Source organism: Lissotriton helveticus, chromosome 1_1 (genome assembly GCF_964261635.1).
Source record: "Lissotriton helveticus chromosome 1_1, aLisHel1.1, whole genome shotgun sequence".
NCBI lineage: Eukaryota > Metazoa > Chordata > Amphibia > Caudata > Salamandridae > Lissotriton > Lissotriton helveticus.
The window spans coordinates 621,342,520-621,366,122 of NC_136057.1; the positions used below are offsets into that span (position 1 = coordinate 621,342,520).

At 47.8% G+C, this 23,603-nt stretch overlaps 1 protein-coding gene across 18 annotated transcripts in view; it reads left to right on the top strand.

The window, feature by feature from the left end:
- PPFIBP1 (PPFIB scaffold protein 1) overlaps positions 1-23,603 on the top strand; it is a 978,725-nt gene that overhangs the window by 406,812 nt on the left and 548,310 nt on the right. For all 18 annotated transcript variants that reach the window (XM_078674144.1, XM_078674143.1, XM_078674142.1 and 15 more), the window contains one exon: positions 11,138-11,292. In XM_078674144.1, the coding sequence (XP_078530270.1) occupies positions 11,138-11,292 (155 nt within the window). The remainder of the gene's footprint in view (positions 1-11,137; positions 11,293-23,603) is intronic.

Consider the following 23,603-nt stretch of genomic DNA (forward strand, 5'->3'; position numbering starts at 1 on the left):
CTGCTGGCTGATTCACTGAGGTGCTCACTTCTGGTAATCCTACATATAGTCACCACTAATATAATCTTATCTGATGTGGTCGCTGTTACAACACCTATATTCTTTGTAGCTCTGGATGATTTTCATTAAATATAAGTAGCTCATATTACAGAAAAGGTTGGTGCCCCTGGTGTATAGCTTCTCCTGCTGATGAATGGCCAGTTGTCAACATACATACATACGCTGATGACAAGTGATGCTTTTGACTCCTATTCATAGTACAGATTCCACAGTACGCCCTCAAGAATTATTGGTATTTACAGCCTGTTTCTGGGTGCTTGTAGGTAGGTGATGATTGCAGCCAGTGCTTACTAGAGGATCCATCCGCTGGATTCCTGCATACACTGTGGAAGTAATTACAGTTAGATTCTTAGACTAGCAATTTCCAATAACCAATGCCCTTCTGATTTGAATGAATGAATTAAAGGAGTCTTCTAAAGCGCAACTTAGCCCAAGGGCGTCAAGGCGCATAAGCCGGTCAAGTAGAGAGTAGTAACCAGGGAGGACCTTACAGATACACTTTAGAGAAAAGCCAGGTTTTCAGTGCTCTGCGAAACCTTGCAAGAAAGGGTTGCCTCAGGAGCTCAGGGTGGAGAGAGAATTCCATAATCTGGGTGCAACCACGGAAAAAGCTCTACCTCCCCATTTAGCGTATTTGAACCTAGGTACCTCAAGGAGATTTTTGCTAGAGGAATGAAGGGATCGGCTGGGAGCGTACAGATGAATAAGTGACCTGAGACCCTCAGCACCTGTGCCTTAGAAGGCCCCATGGGCAAGACAGAGAATCTTAAAAGAAATCCTAGACTGAATAGGAAGCCAATGTAGGCTTTTACTGGCTGCCGATGCCGAGGCAAGTCTAGGGAGGTTAAGAACCATCTTTGCAGCCGCGTTCTGAACCATCTGGAGGCGATGGATAAGACTCTTATTAATGCCCAAGTAGAGGGCATTACAGTAGTCCAGTCTTGAGGAGACTAATGCCACAGTGGCCCGAATCCGGGCATCAGGAGACGGGTAGTGAGCAATTTTTCTGAGAACCCTGATGATACCACAACAAGTGAAAACGGTCCTACTGACCTGACGGTCAAAGGAAAGTGCGGAATCCATTTAGATCTCTGAAGAGTTGTTGAAAAGCCTGGGCTGTTAGCAAACACTCCACTTTTGGTTAGATCAAGAAAACCGCTTGTATTTTTACTAAAGATATTGAGAGGGTGTAAGAAGTAAATTTGTCAAGTATTGAAATAAGATGAGGAAGCAAAGTTACCAAATACCACGATCAATATTTACAATGTACAGGATTATCATTTTGTTAAGTCTTCAGGGTCTCCGTGGACCCTGGGGAAACGTGGACAATGACAAGATGATTTTGTTCCATATTGTATCCATGAGAATCATTTTTCTTACCAGCCATCAGTTAGCAAGTCATTTTTCTGTTTCCCTGGCTTCGTTTCTTGATGCTTAATTTCCCCCACGTCAGTCCTGAACCGTAGTCCTACAGGCATTTGATGTCAACCTTCCAAACTCAGTAACGCAGGCATACACCTGCACTCCTCTAAATGCTCATCTCCACCAATCAAATCAGACTCTTGTCTGTTTTGGAAACCTCTGTACTCTTTGGGTTTTCATCCCCAGACTAGCAAATGCATTGATGTACCAGTGGCTGGTTATACCCTATAGAAACTACAAATAGTAAGATACAAAGACCTTGTTTACTGTGGCATAACCTCTGCCAACTCCTTGAGGAGTGTCTGACCGAACAGCCATCTAGCTTCTGGTGAGCGATTCCTGCCATCGACTGATTTGTCACTGCCCCCTCGTCCCACCTTAATCTGTGAACTACGTCTCTGGTTCAAGTCCAATTTCAATCAGCCGGTTTAGCTTTGCATGGTAGTTTAGTGACTATATTTTGTGAACTTTTGGGTAGATTGCTCACATGTAGGTGCCCTCCATTGCTCAGTTAAGTATCTCACTTATTGCCAGAGGCGTCAGTTAAGGTGAAATACCCTGGCTGTGTAGTCGGTACCTTAGATGATAGACCTGCCATGTTGTAGCACATCAGGAGCCCACGTGCTGTACTAAAATATCTCAGTGTTCTAACACTAAAGAGGTGCTCTGCTACCTTTACATTCAGCTGAAGTGGAAAGGCTGACTTTGTTTTTCTCTTTCAACTTCCCCCACGTTGCTGCGTTTTGGCGTCCTTGCTTTATAATTGTTGTCTGGCAGTGGACTGGGAATGTCCGAGTTCTGGATGGTGTTCCTCCTGAACCCTTTGACAAAAGGAGCAGGATAAAGTGGTGCCATTTATGCCTGCAGTCTTCCACTTGGGGCACCACATCAAGTCCTCTCGACTTCACGACTTAGGATAATATCACACTGCAATAATTTTGCCTTCATTGATTTGTACTGTTCATAGAAGCAAGAGACGTGATTTTGTTTCTTTTATATTTTGCTCCATTTACTGCTGCTTTCTGAAAGTGTATCACTTTTGTCTGCTCAAATGTGTGCACCAATGTCCTTACAATCTGACCCCCATCCCCCCTCCCTCAACCCCTCATCATCCCCATCCTTCCGAGCTATTATAAGGTTGTTGCTTGCTCAGCTAATGCAAAAACCGCCATCAAATATCTTTTGGTTTGGAATATGTTCTCAGTAATCCAGTGTTTCTATGTATACGCTCTTCTCCCTGTATCCAAAATTGTTCCTTTCTAACTCTCCTCTTTTTCTGAACTAACATTTTTCTTTTGTATGCTCTCTGGCCTGTTGCTTTTTGACCAGGATAGCAGTTTTTCTGAACTGCAGGGCTTCTTAGTGTTTGTTGGCCTTGTTAATTGTTCTATATGATTTCTGGTAGTTATCCAGAAAAATCCTAAGACTAGCGATCCAGCTGCACAAAACCTCAATAGGGAATATTCGGTTTAATAAATTAGAGGCAATGAAAGAGATACATTGTTAGATAGATGATAAAAAGATAGATTGGGTTAGTGAGAGAGCATGGAGAACATTAAGGTAGCTATGCTCTTTATAAGTGCCTGTAAGATAAGAAGCAAATATGCGGTTAAATACTTATGCAAGAATTCAAAAGAACCAAAGCTAGATCCAAATAAAATCCATGATGCTGTATCTGTCTGAGAATGTTAGGTGAGTCTGGAGAGCAGACGTCAAGTCTACTCTTCACACTCGCCTCAAGTGAGTGTGGAGAGTAGAGTGTGTAGAGCTACACCTCAAGTAACTAGGTATCTCCTTGCGGACACTGTGATCCTGAGCTTCTCACTCTGTTGATCTATGTTATGCCTAGTCATTCATATCATAAGAGCATAGTAACTATGCTACCAGTGGCCACATGAAATCAGAGCCCTGTAACTTGAGGTAGCTCTGCTCGCTGAGGACTAGGCCTGCGAGTCTGCTGTGGAGTCCGAAGCCTGAGCTTGTGTTATTTGTTTTATCGAAGGGATAACTATGCCACGTGAGGCCTGCATAGTTGTAACTCCTGAGAGCCGGTTGTGCTGTCTCAAATCAAAGCATTAATGTTCTGTGTTGTGTGAGGTATCGCTCTGCTGTGTTGAGGCCGGAACCAGTGTGACTCTGAAACCTGAGCTGTAGCTCTGCTGTATAACACCTACAAGCTAACACCTACAAGGTCAATGAAACCTGCAGGATAGCTCTGCACTATCTATTTAACGTAATGTAAGGTAAATGTCTGAGCATATGACTTTGTTAGCTGAGTGATATTTCAATTGTGTAACGATTCAGTGTTTATCTGTGTCTCTCAAGAGAGCACCATGTTGTCCAGAGCCATACACAGTTGGTCACAGTCCGTTACCTGAGATAGCTATGCTATCTGAGCCTTTGAATCGTCAGTTGATTATCACCTGAGGGTTGACTCGCCCATAGATAATGGCCCTACTATCCTAAAGTGAATGTCTGTAAGGTTCAAGTAGCTTAAGAGATGGACCACCTCTCAAAGGTTTGAGTCCATGAGCGTTGCCACCTGGAGATAGGTCTGCTGTGTCGTACCAGAGTTTCTGTACTGTGTCTCCTGAGGGATTATTGTACTGCTGTTGAAAACCAAAACCACTGTTACTTTATAACATGTAAGGAGTCTCTGCCTTCACCATCTGCGTTGGTATATGGGGGGGGGGTTCAAGGCAAGGTCCTTTCAAAAATTGGTCTCCCAACAATCCTCTGTTCACTTCCTGTTTCTCTTGGACTCCTGCCTTCTTCCTCTGATTTATGAATTTGATGTTTTTCAGGAGTAGACTGCTGTGTTGTATGAATGGGTTGTGCGTGTGCTAGTGGCGCACTTTCAGGTTTCAGTTTTTTAAATGACTGTTTCTTTCTGTAATTTAAAACTCCTTACTTGTCCCCGAGAATACTGCTTCCTGGATCTCCCATCCCTCTGGTCTATACGTGGCTCAGGGTCACTATTAGCCGACAATTCATCGCCTTTACACCAGCCTGTGGTATCTTGTTAAACTCTGCAGCTACATAGAGTGCAATGTTGACGAATGCTGACCATACAGGACAGCCTTCATTGCAAATCAGAGCTTGGCAGGCGTTCTTCTTCTTCTTTTTTAAAAAAATAACTTTTACTGATATCTTTTTGTTTTCATGCTAAAGAACTATCTTTATCTCCCCCACACGTACCTGTGAAAACCTCCTCATGAAGTTTCATACTAAGCTCTACAGTTCGAGTAATCATTGCCACGGTCGCAGCCACTGAAACATTCATTGCTAATCGCTGCATTGAGGTGCATGTTTTCATGCCGCACTTAACCGAAGAATGACTAGTTCCATGTTGTCCTGCTTACATTCAGTCCATCTTCTGGCCTGAGCTTGTATGTGCGACATTCTGTCACTCAGAAGTGGTAGGGTGAATGTTAAAGGAGAGTGACTGCATTGTAATTAAGGCGCATGCACAATATTGCATTGTGCACAAGATGCTCAGCAGGCAGCCACTAGAGCTAATTAATATATTACCTACCAGACAAAAGCATAAAGGCAGTTCAGCTCGACAGTCATCTCTCGAATGAGCAAGAATTTAACAGCTGTTTTGTACTATCAGGAACTGAAAAAACCGACTTCTTCCAAATTGAATAAAATATTACTGCCAGTGGAACAAGTGAAAGCCCAGAAGCTTCCCAAAAAGCTTTTCAGCGGAACCAGTCAAGAATGGCTAACAGTTCAAAATCCTGGTCAAGCGCCCCAAACCCCTCTAAGAAAATGCTACAAAATATGTTAACCATTCAGCAAAGACCTCATAACAAAGTTATTCAAGTAGGTGCACACCCACAGCTTTGGTCCGCAGGCAGTGCTATCAGCGTTTGATCAAATCCACACTTAGCAAGTACCATGTGATTCAGATTGGTTGATATACCAATACACAATATTATTAAATTAGGGCAGAATTAATCGTGATAGTCTGTTTGAAAAACACAGAAGACGCTTACCTTGGTTCCTTTTACCTTCCAAGCATTTGTCCATTAATGTTAAATGGACCCTATGACCAAATAGGGCTTTATGTTGGTATACCCTCAGTTGGTAAAGATTAATTTGGAGGAATTGCTAACCACAGTAGAAATGGAAGAAAGTAAAGGACTTCTTTCTTTTTAAAAAAAAACAAATAACTAACGAGCCACAAATTATATCCTTTGAGTTGTCATGTGGTGTTGTTAGCTTCTAGTGCTAGCAAGGTGAATACATGTACAATGTAGTGTATATTTTGAAACCATGATTTTAAATTACAAAACTCATTTGAGTAACTACCTGTATATAGATCTAGTTCCTAAATAATGTCACTGTTCAGTAAGGTACAAAGCACTGAAACAGCAAGGTAGCAAGGTGTTTCAGAGGAAGAGACCTTCTTTGTACATTTTACGGCCAAGGAGGTTAAGTTCATCTTGTAGCCAAGGCAATATCCAACATTAGCCAAACAAAACACTTAAATTCTTTGTTTTCTGATACTTCACATGGTGAAAGGCCCATGAGGATAGCACTCTTCCTGAAGTGTTACGTTTTTACGGACTTGCACTCTATTTCTCAACCACCTCCACACTGGTTTTAAAATTGCTTGTCTAGGTTAAGCATGCATATGTTGGAGCCAGACAATTAACCCTCATAGCTTTAGTATTTAAACTGACCTATCCATCATAGAAAATTAAAGTTCTTGGGACTCTCTCCTCTATGCATGTTGAATGAACCGAAGGGCTCTGGTGCCAGGATAATACCTTTTGCTGAGTTTGAGGGCATGTTTGTGGCTCAGCTCAAGGAAGCATTTTTGAGACATATCATTGATGAGGAGTACACAATGCCTGATGTAAATCTCCTGTGCTCTTATTAGTAATGAATGGCTAATTTTATTTTCCTTGACGATTCAGAAACCCTGAAATATTTGGTAATGTTCCAATTGTTATGTCCTGAAGGGCTAAATTAAACTTGTTGATTATAGTGCTAAAACCCCATTAGTGCTTCTGCATATATTGATCGAAAGGAAAACCTACTTTCACCTTAAGTTCCTGAGCCTCTGTTGTACAAACATCCCTTCAGTAGTGGGTCCATATGGAAGGATGCGTTAAGCATTTGTTGTACACACTTAACCAGCAAATTAACTCACACCAATTTTGTTTGTATGAAAATATTGTTATTTTATTTCTAGAGCCAAGCCTGGCACAGGTAAGTGAAATAAATGCTTTGCAAAATATTATGCAGTGTTTACAAGTGAATGTGGGTTCAAATGCAGTTGTTTGAAATACAAGTAAGTCAAGGTATTGAAATTACTGTACAGATTACTTTTTGTAACTTTCTAGATTACTTTTTAAATTAGTTTTTTTACTCAGTGTGATATGCCTAGCTATCACACTGGGACATTTCCTAGAGAAAAGGTAAATAAAATCCGTTTTGCACAATTGTTTTTTACCGGTTTCCATACAAATCAGTTCCACACAGAACATTTTTCAGAGAAAAACAGTCAATAGGTTCCTATCGAGAGAAATTACGTTACCGGTTACCAGAGAAGTGCTCCGTCTTTGGGGTTGAGTTTCTTGGGTTAGAACAAGGATCCCCTAGGATCAAGGATGGTCTCTTGTTACACCCTTAGCAGCACTAGAGTGGCCAGGTGCAGAGTGCTGAGGCCCAATGTTATCGAATGGGGATAGGAGGCCTCAGGCTGGTGGCTGCTTACGAGCATGCCACTGGGTTGTGGGAGCAAAGCACCTGTTAGGCTCTGGGCAAAGGGGGATCTGGTTAGCACCCAAAGTATACCCACAGCGGCGCAGGGGCGGCTGAGTGCAGGGTGCTGTTTTGGTGTCAGATGCCTTGTTGGTTTCAATGGGGATTCTCCGGTCTCAACAAAGACTGCAGGCTCGGGGACGAAGATCTTCTGGAGGTGACCACCGGTTAGAAAGGTAAGTTGGGATGCTGGAACACTGTCGTTTGGGCCACCCAAGGCCGTGGAGCTTAGAGTGCAGGTGTGTCTTTAGGCGTTGGGTTTCTCTTACCTGCTCCTGTGGCAGTCGGGGGGATTCTCCAGAAAGAGGCTGCAGGCTTTGCTGGGAGATTAGAAGCAAGTACGAGATCACCAGATCTCGGGTCAGAATCGCCGGAGAGACCTCCTCGTTATGTTGGGGCACTCTAACTCGGGCCGTGGGCGACCGGTGCAGAGTAGTACAGACTCGTGGATTTGGCTGGAGTTGGAGTCTCTGGGTGAGAAAATCCGGTGTTCACAGGAGACAAAGTCTTTTCTTTGGAAGGCAGGGCGGGTCCTCAGGGTACTTGAAGTTGCTGGCTGCAGGACACACCGGAGTTTCGCTTCTGCAGGTTCGATGTGGGAGCTGGCCTGAAGGGCTGGGGCCAAATTAGTGGACGTCCTCCTCCTCTTAGCTTTGGCATTGCTGTTCGGTCCTTCTTCCTCTTTTCTTCTTGGTCATTGCTTGTCTGAGGAGGCACAGTTTAGGGGTGCCCCTAGATACTAGATTTAGGAGTGTTACTGGTACGTAAAAGGTTGGGACCAGTGGGTACCTTCCTTGGGGTTGGTACACCCCCTATTATGCAACCCTCCAGGGGAGGGGGGCATATGCCTCACTCTGGTTGGCTGGATCCCCCTCAACTGCAAGATGGTGTGGACTGAGAGTTGTGCTTCACCTCGCCTCCCCACCTGAGGGGTGGGGTTGGCAAAGGTGGGCACACCTCTCTTACTCACTTGGTTTTCCTGCCGGTACTCCTGCCCAAAATGGGGGTCAGAACCAGTGGGGCAAGTTGCTGGGAGCAGCAACAGGCCTGGGGAAGCTCAAAAAGGCGGTAAGCCTTTGAAGCCTCCCCTTTGTGGGCCCTGCCCCTCCTGCGGGTTGATCCTGGGCACCTCTTCCCAGAAAGTGCATTGTTTCAGGCCCCCAAGAGCAGCAGGCTCTCGACCCAGGGGTCCAGAAACATGTCTGGTGGTGGCAGCGGGGGAGCAGCCACTCCGCTTAAACACTACTGTTAGGCCATATTTCAGGGGGCTTCTCTAAGATGCCCTCTGTGTACATTTTTAATTAAATCCCATACTGGCATCAGTGTGGGTTTAATGTGCCGAGTAACTTGACACCAAACTTCAGTTTTCAGTAAAGCCATTATGGTACTATGGAGATTCTAATGACAAACTCCCAGCACCATATACTCTTAATGGCATTACTGTACTTACAATGTCTTAAGAATGGTGGGATACAGGGCTCATGCACCTGTACCCTCAACACTGGTATAGTGCACCCAGCTAGAGGGGTGGCTGATCTATGCCATGGCAGTGGGTTGTAGGCATGGCACACAGGGATGTGTGCCGTTTCGACTCTACACTTTGTTCTGCGCCAAAACACACAGCATGCAAAGGCAGTGTGTGTGTAAAGGTACAGGGCCTGTAAGGGTGGCACAATAAGTGCTGGAACCCTTAGAGGCCTTCCCTGGTCACAGTGCCCTGGGTACCTGTGGTACCATTTACCAGGGCTGACCTGTGGCCCGAGAGTGCCAATTGGGTTTTGTCTTCAATGCAGTTTTAGGGAAAGAACATATGCCCTGGGTACCTAATTGGCAGGAGCCTAGGGCACACTCAGTCAAAGTACATCAGCAGTTCAGCAAAAAGTGGGGGGCAACCATGCAAAAAGAGGGCACTTTCTTACAGTATGGCATGAATCTCCCACCCCTAATCCTGGCTGAAATCTAACTGGTAGCTCAGAACAAAGCATTGCTAGCTTTCTTCAATTAGATGAACATCTTCTTAGACACGTGGCAGCATGGAGCAAGTAGCCTCTCCACAGCCCTAGATTTGAACTTTTTCACTGCCCTCTCCACTACTCTGGGTTACAATGAAGGCATAGCTCTGTGTATATAAACTAATGGAGCTATGATGTTATTTCCCAGGAAACACAATGGGCTGTATAGATATTGTCTGATGTGAGCTGCTTTCAGGAGTGCTCAGCCAAGGCATTATAAGCTTGCGAAAACTGTGCTACTGGAGTTAAACATATTTCTGCCACCTTTGATCCTGACAAACAATCCAAACATAATGTCAAAGACAAAGAACTGTGTTCTTAAGAGAGGTCCCCTATTAGTCATGCTCCGCTCTGCTGCTTTGGAGCCACCTTGGACACCTAAAGAATGCATCTTTGAAAAATTACCTAAAATTATCCCAGCCTTTCTAACATGTGTAGTGGCTGTTCTGATGAACAGACCTCTATTGGATAGAACTGCCCTTGTGAGGAAAGTGAGGTCATAAACTAGAAGTGGCAAAAAAGTAACTAGAAGCTTGCTGATAGGTGAGGCGGAAAGGACAAGCTAAGGGAGAATTATCAAAGTGAGCTGGCTCTGATCATTCCCATGTATTATCTGCAATAAAAAAGTAGCGGGAACATCAAGAACTTCCATGCCTCTGGAGAAGTATGTTGTGTACTATGATATAAGCAATGCATTCAGCAATAGCCTATTTGTGTAAGTCATAAATATTTTCTTCATCAAACGAAACGAGCTGTTACACTCTACCCATATTCAGTGTTTGGAAAATATTATTTGAAATTCGAATTTGGGAAAAATGAAGACACAGGGTTTCTTCCTCTATCAAATGTCATGGACAAAACAACCGTTGGCAAAAGGTCTCGCCTTTGGGACCTATTGGCTTTGCCATTGCTTTTTTGCCAATGCTGTTTAGGATTAGCATAATTTAAAAAAAGAACCTAAAAGGCATTGTTAGTGGCCGCATCATTCTACAGGTGCGCAAATGCCTCGCCACACGTTCACGCCCCTACAGAATGACAAAGGTTCCATTTATTTTTCCCTTTTTTATAAATAAGTGCGCAAAAGTGCTTTTGTTTGAAGCAGAGTACCAGTCAGCAAATGACAGCTACCAGGCCCTCCAAATACAGGCACTTTCAAAAATTGTAAATTTGCACAAGGCTGGGGGTGCAATGAAGGAACAGGTGGAAGGAAGCAAAAGTTACAAAGGGGTTCATATAAAAGTACAGCCATGTTTGGGTAGGAGTTTAATAGAAACACAAACGATAGAGAGAAACACTGAATGCAGGGAGTGAAGCATATGGGAAAGCAGGACACGAGGGAGAGGCCAGTTGTGTGGGGAAAAGTAGGCCAGGGCATGAGCAACACTAATTACAGATGATGCATGTTTGAGAAAAGCACTCCAGGGCAGTGAGTTGGGAAATATGTACTCCCACAGAGTGCTTAGCCAGAAAGAAAAAAGTTCATCATAAAAACGGGCAGTAGAAGAATGCAAGTGAGACGCTCAAAAAGTTGGTTAAAAATGGTATGCTCCAGGAGAGGGTCAAACACAAGCTGGAGAGAGAAGGAACACCATCTTCGTTTTATTCAGACTGATTGAAGTGAGAGAGTGAAAATATTGAAAATAAACATGTCAAGTTTGAAAACAGTCACATCTGTATGAATTGTGCACCTATTTATGTACAGTGTATATCAGAAGTGTTCACAAAGGGCATACATGAAATAGGTAAATGGCTGGATTTATTGTTTTTAAACTCCTCTAACATATTCTGACATAGTCAAAAATGCCAGGTAAGAAACTGCTGGATTTTTCATAAAGCTTACATTTTTTCATTCATTTTCCTCATAGGCAAAGAGGAAGAAAGTGAGGAATCCATGAATTCGGGATCAGTTTCAGTGACACTGGATATGCAAAGTGTGACTGACCCGGAAAAAACCCCATCTCCCTCTCCATTAATCCTATCTACCAGCCCGGAAGAACTCAACAATAATGCAACTGAAGAGGTATTACCCTTTTGAATAGTTATGACCTCTATAAAATGTGCATGGAGACTGTCAAATGTATACAAGTGTTTCCTCTGGTTACTAGGATATTTTGATACATTTATAATGTTTGGAGTACTTTTTGTACACCTTTCAGTACAAATTGTTTTGTCAAACATCAGTGTTATCATTTAGGATGCGTTGTTGGCTTGAGTCTTTTTCTCATTCGTAAAATGCAGAAGTGCCAAAATTCCTCTTTGTCCACAATATGTCCTTCAAACCCACAGTAAGTGTAAAATGTTGAATGTATGAAAGGCAACATTCGATTTTTGCTTATTTAGGCTAAAACTATTGACAATACATTGAGAGTTGCGTTTGCTTTTCTAATTCTTGCATTGTGTTTAATTTCTGCCACAAAATGTGTCAGAGGCACAAGTCCGTGCTCCAATCATATTTCACACAATTGTGCTTTCATTGGTACGAAAGAACTTCAAACTGAGAACGATTGGTCATTGCTGCCTTAGTTGTTGCTGACCACATATAATTTTACATCTGTTAGTACAAAGGCATTTTGGCACAACTATTTCATATTTGTTGTCATCAAAGTGAAAGTGCGCACTTCTGAGACCCATGAAGAAGAGCCATGGATGAGAAACAAGTGATTGTGTCTCCATGTTCTCCTCTGATTGGTTGTCTAGAGCACATTTCTAATGCATTTGAATGACTTTTAACCTGCATGGCAAACTAATTGTGAACAGTGTTTGCTAGGAGGCTTCGTGGCAGCATGGCTTCCTCATTCATCTTTGTTCTTTAATGGACATTGTACACGGTGTTGTATTTTGTGGTCAACTTTTCTTTCTTCCTTAATTTGCACTTTTAGACTGTTGTAAACTTCCCATCCTTACAAATCAAATCCCTGAAAGATTCCCCCAGCCCCATGTTGCTTATTGCGCCTCCTTTGGAAACTTCTTTTTTATGATGAATTAGGTTCATGTAGATGTAGGTTGTTGTGAGTCAGGCAACTCTGGCAGACAAGCTCTTATGTGCAGGGCTTATTAGTACATAACTGGACCCTCACCAGAACTTCAGAAAGCAGCAGACATACAACCGTTGTTTTATAAAGATAGGTTCTTTATTATGTACAGGCAGCACACAAACTATGTATATCAGAATGATGGAAATAATTATTATAATCCCAGCAGCAGGGATACATTATAAGAATCATCAGAAAATCCCCAAACAATTTGTATCGCACTCTACCTAACATCTGTCTAAATTATTTTCAGCTTTACATTTAGAAAGCTCCCAGACCTGCAGCCCGATATCAGCTCTCTGGCACTTCTCCCAGAAAGCAATTTTTGTGTCTGTCCCTACCAAATTCTTAGGTCTCTTTATACCTTTCTCCTCAATGGTTCTTCGTATCGATGGGCCAGGGGGTTGCTGCGTAGTCTCTTGTATCTGCATCATTGTATGAACAAGGTCTTAGAGACCTTATCAAAAGCCAAGCAACTGTATCAAATTCATGATTCCTTCTATATTGGCTCTGCTTTGAACAACCTTGTAAAGTTGATTTAGACTATTTGTTTTCTAGTCCCTACACCTTTGAGGTACACACTAAAGAGCTGATGCACTCATGTTTTTCATGCAGTTTGGCCCAATTCGTATGTAAAATGCACAGGTCCTCCGAAAAGCCCTCCCACATACATTGACTGTTCACCTCTGTTGCCTAGGATTAACCCCCAGTTTGCTCAAGAAGAAGTGCACAGCATCTCCTGTATTCTGATGGTAAACGTGTATCATGTACTCCCTTTGGCCATCCTAAATTGACAGGTTGGGGTTGGAACACACCAAGTTCGGAAAGTGCAGAGCTACTAAGTACCTGTTACCAATCTGTACAACAGGGCAAAATAAGGTGGTGAATGGTGCTTCTGTCATATCAGATGAGTGGAGAACCTTCATTGAACTACTAAGATTAATAGGGCATGTTTATTACAGTAAGTGTTCAGAAAGTTTCCTAAGTGTGGTCTCAATGTTCCACAGAGAGGAGGAAGATTTACCTTGAGTGCCATGTAAGAAAGCAATTCTTTTCAAGAACTGGGGCACCTGAATGCTGCCATGGCAAGAAGACATGCAGGCCATCTTGAGTAGGAGCGATTTTGAACAAAGCACTGAGTTATCAATAAGAAATCAGAACATAGACAAAGTTCCCTTAATAACCATCTACAGTACTACATCAGATAGTCCTCGTTCAAAATTAATTTATCTGTAACATTGCATTTGTATGCTTGACATCTTAATTTTTAGTTACATTGTGCTAAGGTTATTGGCAATTCCTGTCTTTTATTGTAAGTTGGTGTGTTTAGTAATATGCCTATATATTATAACCACTATTCCTCTTGTTCTGGTGCTGGTTCCTTCAAAATATTTTGCATTGCCTTAAACTCAATGTTTAGATTGTACCAGGATGATTTGTCTGGCCTTAGTTGTACCTACATTGCAGAAGAAAACTGTGAGGTTTGCCTATAGAAAAATACCTGGGAAGTTCGAAGAGGAATCTGTCGCAGCCAGAATAGAAAAGCCGATCCGAAAGTGTTTCAGATCTGTAGGGGTTGAGTTAGATAGGTGCTGCTAAATGAGGTGGTAGATAAGATAGGTTAATGAGAAAATATGGTTTTGCTTTCAACTAGATTTCCAAGGGACATGTATTGATTATAGATGTGATCAAAATATACAGTTGGTGACATATTCACGTATTAAGATTTTGATACATAAATATTTGTGAAAAATTCTGTCTATAATACTGTAGTGTAGTTCTTATATTCCCAATAGGCTCTGCGCATTGGAATAATATAAACAGCAGTGTAGACGTAGGACTGATGTCGACTAGGTCTCTACTGACTATATTAGACTTAATTAGTTTTGCCAGCTAGCTCAGAGGTCACTAGAAACTTTCTCGAATAAACAAGGAGGAGTTTAACTTCCCTGGATAGACAAAAGGGGATTAGCTTCTGACAACCATAAAACATGACAACTTTGATCCCTCAGAATAAGAGTGTATCTCTAGAGTCGTGTGAAAACAATAGACAATTATTTCACTCAGTCAATCGTGCATACTTAGTTTCACCAGAGTGCAGAGAAATAGAGAGTCGGGCGTTTTCAATAAAAGGTGTTATTTATTGAGCAGTCTTCTTTCTCATGCAAGAGAAATGAATTGCCACAATTGCAATACTCATAGTAAAGTAAAGTGCGTACAGTAAAAGGAGTATTATGAAATAATACTGTAAAGGGGGGCGTGGCTAGGCACGCAATGGAGAAAGCAGCACCCGGGTAGGGCTCCGAGCTGAGCTCCCCCTTCCCCGGACCAATTCTCCGGAATTTCTCCTCAGAGCCGCCTGAAATTGCGGGCGGACCACCAGTCAGTTGTTCTCAGCATCCTGACCGATTTTCACATTTGAGGACCGGCGCAGCGACACCGGACTCTCTTAGGACCCCCTGGCGGGGCTTGTCGTCACCCGGTCGGCGAGAAGGAATGCGAGAGGCCGCGGCTTGGGCCTCACATCTAGGCCCCACCGCGCGACCTGTGACTCGAACTCGACCGCTCCCGCGCACATCGGGACAAAGACCTCGGGGCCGCCTGGACAATCTGGCCCCTGCGCTCCCCCCCCATCGCTACAGAGAGCTTGAGCACGTCTAATTTGGGGGCTACGGAGGCATCGCCGGAGAGCTGAGAATACTGTGCAGGCAGCGGCCCGGGCCGGGGACGTGGTTGCCGGGCTGTCTGCTCGTACGCTTGAAGGCGGTGCAATCCAGGAGGGGCATGCGACCACCCGATCAGCGGGGGCGACTGCGGGGGTCCGAGACTCTGGCCTACCGCCTGGGCCCTGTCGCGAGACCCGCGACTTGACCGCCGTGCACCGGGGCCTGGGCCTGGGGGCCGTTTGGACTTGCTGACCGCTGCCTCTCTCCCCCCACAACGGAGGGGTCGCGGGAGACCCGGACGGAAAGCAACCAGCATGACGCTGCCACGTGACTGACGGCGCCCGGGCCTGGGTTGCAGTTACCGGACCATCTGCTCGCACGCCCGAGGAGGCGCGGCCGGCGCTCACGGAGGGGCCCGGGAGTCGAGGTGAGAGGGCCCCACCCGCCAGACATTGCGGGACGGCTGCGACCCTCCCCCCCCCCCCACCGGGACTCCCTTTTCTGGCAAATACGGCGGAACTGAGGGGGGCGAACGTTCACGGAGGACTGCGCACGGCGCCTGGGCCCACGCACTGGCAGCGCAGAGATCCCACCGAGCCCGTTGCGAAGCGAGCTATGTAGGGGGGAAGAGCTTCTGGATCCGGGCGTTGGGTCCTGGTTCCCCCCCTGGTCCCCCTTGTGGCAGACTGACCCGTGGGACACAGTGGCGGCTGGCGACCAGAGTACACGGCACAGGCCCAACCCCGAGGAGACGGAGGGCTGCGCTGTGCAGACGTTGCGGGCCCGAGGCGGGGGCAGAGCCGAATACTCCCTTGGAGACACTGAGGCACAATTGCATTACTCCGCAAAGTCACTTGGGAATGAACAATGGCCGCAACCTGGTGACCCTGAGCTCTCTGGTGAACGTGAGGTGAAGACTGGCCCTCCCCACTAGCCCAGAGATAGACTGAGACCCTTGCTCCTGTGAGATCATTCCCGGCTGGGGAATCGGCTGGCTGCTGAGACCGCAGACCACCTGAGGTTGGGGTTCACGACTTGCCACGACGCGCCACTGTACGAACCTGCCACCAGCACAGGAGGTGTACAAGGGGCCAGCTGCTCTGCCCTGCGACAACAGACACAGGTGGCGACTCCCTGCGAACTAACGACACTGCCGGACCCGAGAGGCACCGATCGCCTCGTCCCCTGGCCCCGCTGGACTGCACTGTTGGTTGCGTCACCTTGCACATGTCCGGAGGGGTGAGGACCCGCACTGGAACCGGAGGGGCCCCGCCGAAGGGAAAGTCCAACAAGTCGCTGCACAAGATGGCAGCTGACCAAGTAACCTCGCGATTAGACAATGTGCTCGCTGCCATGGAACGCCTGGAGCAGTCGCTCCAACTGACCAGAACATCTCTGGAATCCAAGATGGACAGTGTTGCCATAGACCTCACCCACCTAAGGGAAGACCACAAGAAACTGGCCGGTCGGACCAAGACGCTGGAGGGAACAGTGAAAGACCTTGGCCCCGCGGTCTCACAAACTGACAAACAAGTACAAGATCTCCTGAACAGGGTGGAGTTCCTAGAGGACCGCGCTGAAAATGCGGAAGGGAGAGCGAGACGCAACAACATCAGACTCGTTGGGGTCCCGGAGAAATGGGAAGGCAACCGACCGACTCAACGAGTGGAGGACTGGCTGCAAGATCTGTTGCCGGAAGACACGCTCTCGCCACATTTCGTGGTGGAACGGGCACATCGTGTGCCCACGAGACCTCATACCACCGGCTCCAACCCGAGGCCACTACTCTTCAGGGTCCTGAACTACCGTGACAGAGACACTATCCTGAGGGAAACCAGACGACTCGGGGAAGTCCGCATTGACAACACCACGGTGATGTTCTTCCCGGACTACACCATTCAGGTGCAACGCCAACGACACGATTTCCTGGAGGTGAAACGCCGACTACATGAGGCAGGCCTCAAGTACTCCCTACTCTTCCCTGCAAAACTGAGGGTGGTGGCGCGAGACAAGACCTACTTCTTTAATACTCCTGTGGAAGTGAGCGACTGGCTAGACAGCGGAACGGACACAGCGCCCAGACACGCACAGAATCCTGAGACAAGACCCCGAAGCCGTGGGCCACGGCGTCGACGTCGAAACAGAGACCACAGAATCGGCTGCCCGGAAGACGCAGCACACCACTCCCCACCGCTGGACCAAGTGATCCGGGAGCAACGGGACGCACTCCGGAGGGTCTCCCAACTAAGTGCTTCACCGGCCTCAGACAATGTTCAAGTCACAAGCCCACAGATGGTTCCGAGCGACGATGAGGCTATCTACGGGATACCAGACTCCCAACTGTCGGTGGAGCTACCAGACGTTACGCCGCAAACAGCTGACATGCCCCATTGAAGTAACGCGCGTACAAATATTGGATGTTGCCAGGGCGGCGGGGATGGGACTAGAGGCCAGACAGTGGCTGAGATGCCGGGGGCCGTTGCCGGTGATGTCCCTCGCCGCCTTGGGGGCAGACAGAGGGGCCCTAACGCAGTGAGTACTCACCCAGATGTATAGACGCTGTGGAGGTGACAAAGGGGTGGGATTGTCTACGGGGTTTCCCCCTCTTCCCTCAACACATGTCATCCGCCCATATTGCCTGGAACCATTCCTACTCCTAGAACTTGGGGAGTGGGATTTGCCTCTCTCACTTGCATATGCATAGTTAACCCTGCGGCCACACTACTAGCGATGCCACTAACTATTTGAACACCGCATTTGACTGCATGGCGGGAGTGACTTATGGTCCGGGGAAGGGCCGCTGACCACCCTCACTTGGTTGGACATTGGAGAACTGCCTAATTGGTACCTAGCTCAAGTTACCCCCTAGACTTGAATACTGTTCTTTTGCCCTCTTGGCGCGTTTGGACGGCGACATGTTACGTTGCCGACCTTTTGGTATTTACTGCTGTTTAGCACTGTTAGCACACCCTGTTACGTTTCCCGCCTCCCACCTCAGAGTATTGCCTATGCCCTTGATAGAAGAGTCGAAGTCTGTGTCTGCAGTGGGTGGAGGGGGGGGACTGGGAGCCTTATGGGGGCGATCACCTGGGGGGTGGATGGCGGGTGAGGTGGGTGTCTCCTACCATGATAGTAGGTATGGCTGAGATTAGGATTTGCACGTGGAATGTGAGGGGAATGCACACACCATCGAGACGTTACCAAATCTACTCATATTTACGTCGCCATAAATTTCATGTAGTACTATTACAGGAAACACACCTAAACAAGACTGAGGTACACGCGCTACGCACACGGTGGCGCGGGCAGATCTATGCCACGGAGTACTCCTCCTATGCTCGAGGGGCACTCATATGGATACGGCCGGGCACTCCTTGGGCGGTCATAGATACACAGATAGACGCGGGGGGTCGGTATGTAATGGCGTGAGGCAGGCTTGATGGACACCCTGTGGTACTTACCTCCTTATACTCCCCTAACACTGACCAGGGCGGCTTCCTTGAGTGCCTCTCCACGGCACTAGCACCCTGGCATGGGCTCCCGTGGATCCTTGGAGGCGACTACAATTGTGTCCTAGATGTTCACTTAGACAGGTCTACTGCGCCCCCAGCTAATGCACAGACGCACGTCACCACGAAAGCCCTCCTCAACTGGGCCCAGCAGTGGCACCTACACGACGCATGGAGGACACGCAACCCCGCGACGCGCACGTATTCCTACTGGTCAGGTGCGCATGCACTACACGTACGCTTAGACCGATACATGGTCTCCCCCGATCTCCTCCCATTGGTCCTAGACACACACTATATGGGCCGCACCCACTCAGATCATAATCCTCACACACTGGTCATCGCCTGGGACGACCCACATCCTCCCATTCCCACCTGGCGCCTCCAACCAGACCTCTTACTTGACGCGACCTTCCGCGACTCCTTACTTACACAATCGGGCCAATACTTCGATCTCCATGCTGGCCCAGCGTCCTCTCCCCAAACCGAATGGGATGCTTTCAAGGTGGTGACCCGGGGGCTCTGCTTAGGAACACAGGGGCACATGAGACGCCAAATTGAACAGGACCTGACGCGACTAGAAACAGAACTGCTGGACCTTGAGCGCGCTGTGGGGGGGATACAACCGCCCAACTGACAGAAGCTAAGGCGAAACACGACCACCTACTAGACCGTTTGCGCAGCGTGAACTTCGCGGCACACTCCGCCCGGGTCCACAGACAGGGTGACAGACCAGGCAAACTGTTGGCCTGGCTGATCGAACGGGAGGATCGATCTGCCCCAATATCGACCATACAGGCCGGAGACGGCAGATTACTCTACTCCCAACGCCAAATACACGAGGCGTTCACGAGTCACTACACAGGCCTATATCACTCCCGATGCGCGTCCCACTGACTGCCATCACGGAGTATCTCTCTGACATACAGTTACCTGCCCTAACGGCGACACAGCAGGAGGACCTCGGAGCACCACTGGATTCCGAGGAACTCCGCGACACCATCTTTAACCTCTCGAATGGCAAGACTCCGGGACCGGATGGCTTGCCGGCCGAGTTCCTCGGACGTCCTGATCCCACACCTGGTAAAGATGTACTCTGCGGCAGTAGATGACTTCGCCTTGCCCCCAACTCTTAATGAGGCAACCCTCGTCTCCTTACTCAAACCTGGCAGGGATGGCACACAGATGGGTTCTTACCGCCCTCTCGCACTCCTAAACACGGACTACAAAATCCTTGCCTCCGCACTTGCTCGCAGGCTGGCCCCTATGGTTCCTGCGCTGGTGCATCAAGACCAAAATGGGTTCGTACCGACGAGACATACGTCCCACAACATCCGCCGCCTGTTCCGCTTGCAGGAATACGGCACAAGACAGTGGCCACGAGCAGGGTGCCTAGTACTGGACCTGGAGAAGGCGTTTGACTCGGTGGAGTGGCCCTACCTGCGAGCGGTCATGGACAAATTCGAACTGGGGGACGACTATCTGACTATGGTCAGCCTCTTATACCGCAGGCCCACGGTCCGAGTCCGTACTGGAGCGTTACTCTCTGACCCTATTTGTGTGCGGAGGGGCACCAGACAGGGTTGCCCACTGTAACCCTTGCTGTTCTCCTTAGCAGGAGAACCCCTAGCTGCGACACTCCGGTCACAGGGATTGGATTGGGGCATACCGTTGGCGGACGGACTGCATGTAGTGTCATTGTATGCTGATGACCTTCTCTTGTACGTCAATGACCTGAGCAACGTCCCGGAGTCCCTCACTGCCATTTTCGGCACCTTCGAGGAAATATCGGGATTGCGAGTAAACTGGGCCAAATCGGGGGCCTACTCCTTCAACCCGAACGTCCCCGAGTGTGACATACACACCGGGGGTGAGAGGTTGCAGTGGTACCCCAGCACGTTCAGATACCTTGGGATACACATTTATCGAGACCCCATAGATATCTTGGAAGGAAACCTGATGAGGGCGATCGCCTCTACCCGAGCACAAGTTGGGTTCTGGAAGACACTACCACTGAATGTCCCAAGTCGCATAGCCCTAGCAAAAATGATAGTCCTACCGCGGCTGTTGTACTACTTTGCAAACATACCGACTTATGTACCTACCCGGGTGTTCCGAGACCTCGAGGTCCTGCTGCGTGACCTGATTTGGAACGAAGGTCGGCCTCGAGTTGCATTGACGAAACTCTACATGCCCACTGAAGAGGGCGGACTAGCTGTTCCTAACATGGAGCTATACTATCTAGCAGCACAAATGCAGTGGGTGTCAGGCTGGCTAGGTGGTAAGAACCTGGGAGACACGGCCACGGACGACACTGTCTGGTCCCTATTCCAGGTCCACGTGTTGTTTCATCCGCTGACACGGACTCCTCGGCCGCCACAACTGCTGCTCGCAGTGGCGCGCAGGTGCTTCCTCCGCTGCTTGCGCCTGACTCGAGCGACGGTACCATATGCGCCGATCTTGCCGCTGTTAGGTACCCCGACAACGGTGGGGACCCTGACTGCTGTAAGGTTAGATAGCTGGATTACCGCGGAGTTGGAAACATTGGGCGACCTATACTCTGACGGCGCCCTCCTGCCCTTCGCGGACCTCGTGAGAGACGCATCCCTCCCAGCTGGGCAGTTCCTAACACACGCATCCCTCATTCACGCGCTGACTGCCGCTTGGGGAGACATGTCTGGTGAGCCACCAACACATCACTTCATCCAATACCTTCATGTCATGAGCAACGGCACTCACATTATTCATTGGTTAACGTAAGCACTCCTCCTGCACACACACCCAGCGACTGTGCACCTGAGGGAAAAGTGGGCGACTGACAGGGGAAGGGACTGGACGGACAAGGAGTGAACTATGATCCTGGCTGGCCAAGTGAACATCCCTCGCAACCCTCGCTTTAAAATAATACAGTTTTACATATTGCACCGCGCATACCTCACCCCGGACAAGATAAATAAGTATTTTTCAGTCACAGACACTGCCTGCGGACGCTGCTCCCTCCTAGGTGCGGATCTCCTCCACATGCTCTGGCTCTGTCCTGCCCTCCAACAGTACTGGGAAGGAGTGACTAAGATGCTCAGACATTGCACCAAGGAACAGGTGCCACACACGTGGGAAGCCTGCGTATTGGGTTTGTACAAGCGTACGCGACTAAACAAAGTCCAGACCAGATACTGGGATCTTGGACTTATCACAGCCAAAAGACTGCTTACCAAGCGGTGGAAAGCTGCCACACCCCCGCACCTCAGACACTGGTGTCTGTCGCTGACGAACTGGGCACGGGCTGAGAGCTCTGTCCTGAAACGGGAAGAGACAGCAGGGCTCAGAAAATTCCCTATCGCACAACACTGGGAAGACATTCTGCATTCTTTTCTGCAGAAATGTGTGGAACAAGGGATTACGTAAGGACCCGTGTGCTGCCTTCCCCCCTCCCCGATACCGGTTCCTGCGAACCACACACGATACGCCACACACCACCTATCCGACCACTGTGCTCTGCCCACCGTTTGACACATACTTAGCTGTTACACATTGGCGAATGCTTGCCCCCCACCCGGACATGCGCCACCACACGCGACGCTACAGCGGGGGCCCGGGCACTGTAGAGCTACACCGGAATGATACGCCCAACAAGCACTTGGGGACCCCCCCCCCCAGTAGCTCTGACACGCGGACAGCCTGCACTTCTCCCCCCTGCCCCCTCCCCCCCGGTCTCCCGCCTGCTTTCCCCATGAGACACGACTGACACGCTGACTCCGACCCCCCCCCCCTCTCAACGATATGGCAAACTCTGCCCATATTTACCCCTACCTACCTCTTACATAGCTCATGTTACTGTTATATAGTTAATTAATAATCAGGGTTTCATCTCCTTTTAGACCATGCCCATACGCATACAACCCTGCGTTTCATACCACATGGCGCCCTTCGGGCGTGACAGCTAGGGCCTAGGCGCATCACCTGAGTGCTGGGATAAAAGGAAGTCATTTTCGTCGGGGTGGGCGAGCAAGACTGTCACGCGCTCCATGCACGCTTAGATACTGAGCACCCTCATCACTCGTTCATATAACACCATATCCGTCTGAATGTTGACCCACATTGATACCCTTCCTAACGACGCGCGAAAGATATGGTGGGCTTGACCGACGTTGATGCTGTTGATGAGTGCTAACCTGACGTAGCTACTCTAACCCCACTGACCCTATACGGAAAATCCATTGACCACACAATTACGTAACACCGAATGATTGTATGATTGCAGAGTTATGTGACGTGTTGATATGCGCTGCCGAACCCCAGGGTTGTCGGCCTTGAAGCTGTGTTCACTTATCCCAACTAGCACAATGTTCATTAATCGCAGCTGGCCCGGCTGGGTTGTAAGCTAAAATGCTGTGTACACTGTATGTTGGACAATAAAGGTCTTTTAAAAAATAAAAAATTAAAATTAAAAAAAATGAAATAATACTGTAAAAGCATTGATATGGTTTCTTAGCCATATGATACTTTAAAATAGATAAAATATATACATACATAAATACATTGACTAACGTACTCAACTGGTGCTTCTAAATACGCCGACCCCGGTGTACCTGATCTAAGCCTAATACTTGGGAAGGAGTAAGTAAGTAGCAGTTTAAGTTAAGTTGGTTTTGCCAAGAATCTGAATCAAGAATTCTCTTTAAGGGTTTAGTCAGCTCCGTACCTGGGTAATAGAAAGCAGGAGGTCTGGTATCTCTCTCTCAGGACTCGATATCCCAGCAACCCGCAAGGGCGGCTGGAAACACCGGAGCTGGATTTTCTCGGCTGGAGAAAAAGACAGCGTCTTTCTCAGTGCCTCAAAAGGAAGGGGTGGCGTCCATGGGCTCTCGCATCAGCTGGGTTCTCGGGCAAGTAGATAGCCGCTCTGCTCCAAACCACCGTGTGTTTGCTTAAGGCAACGTTAGTATATTTATACCAGAAAGGTGCCTGGTTTGACGCAAGGTTGGACATAAGACGTCAATAAAAATGTCACTAAGAACTGGCCGTTCTTTAAGTGCTCGCAGGGGCTCTAGGACAAATCAAAACAGAAGCATGGCGATTTCCCAGGTTGCTGGAGGTTTGCTTTGTTTAAAGAACGCGTTGTAC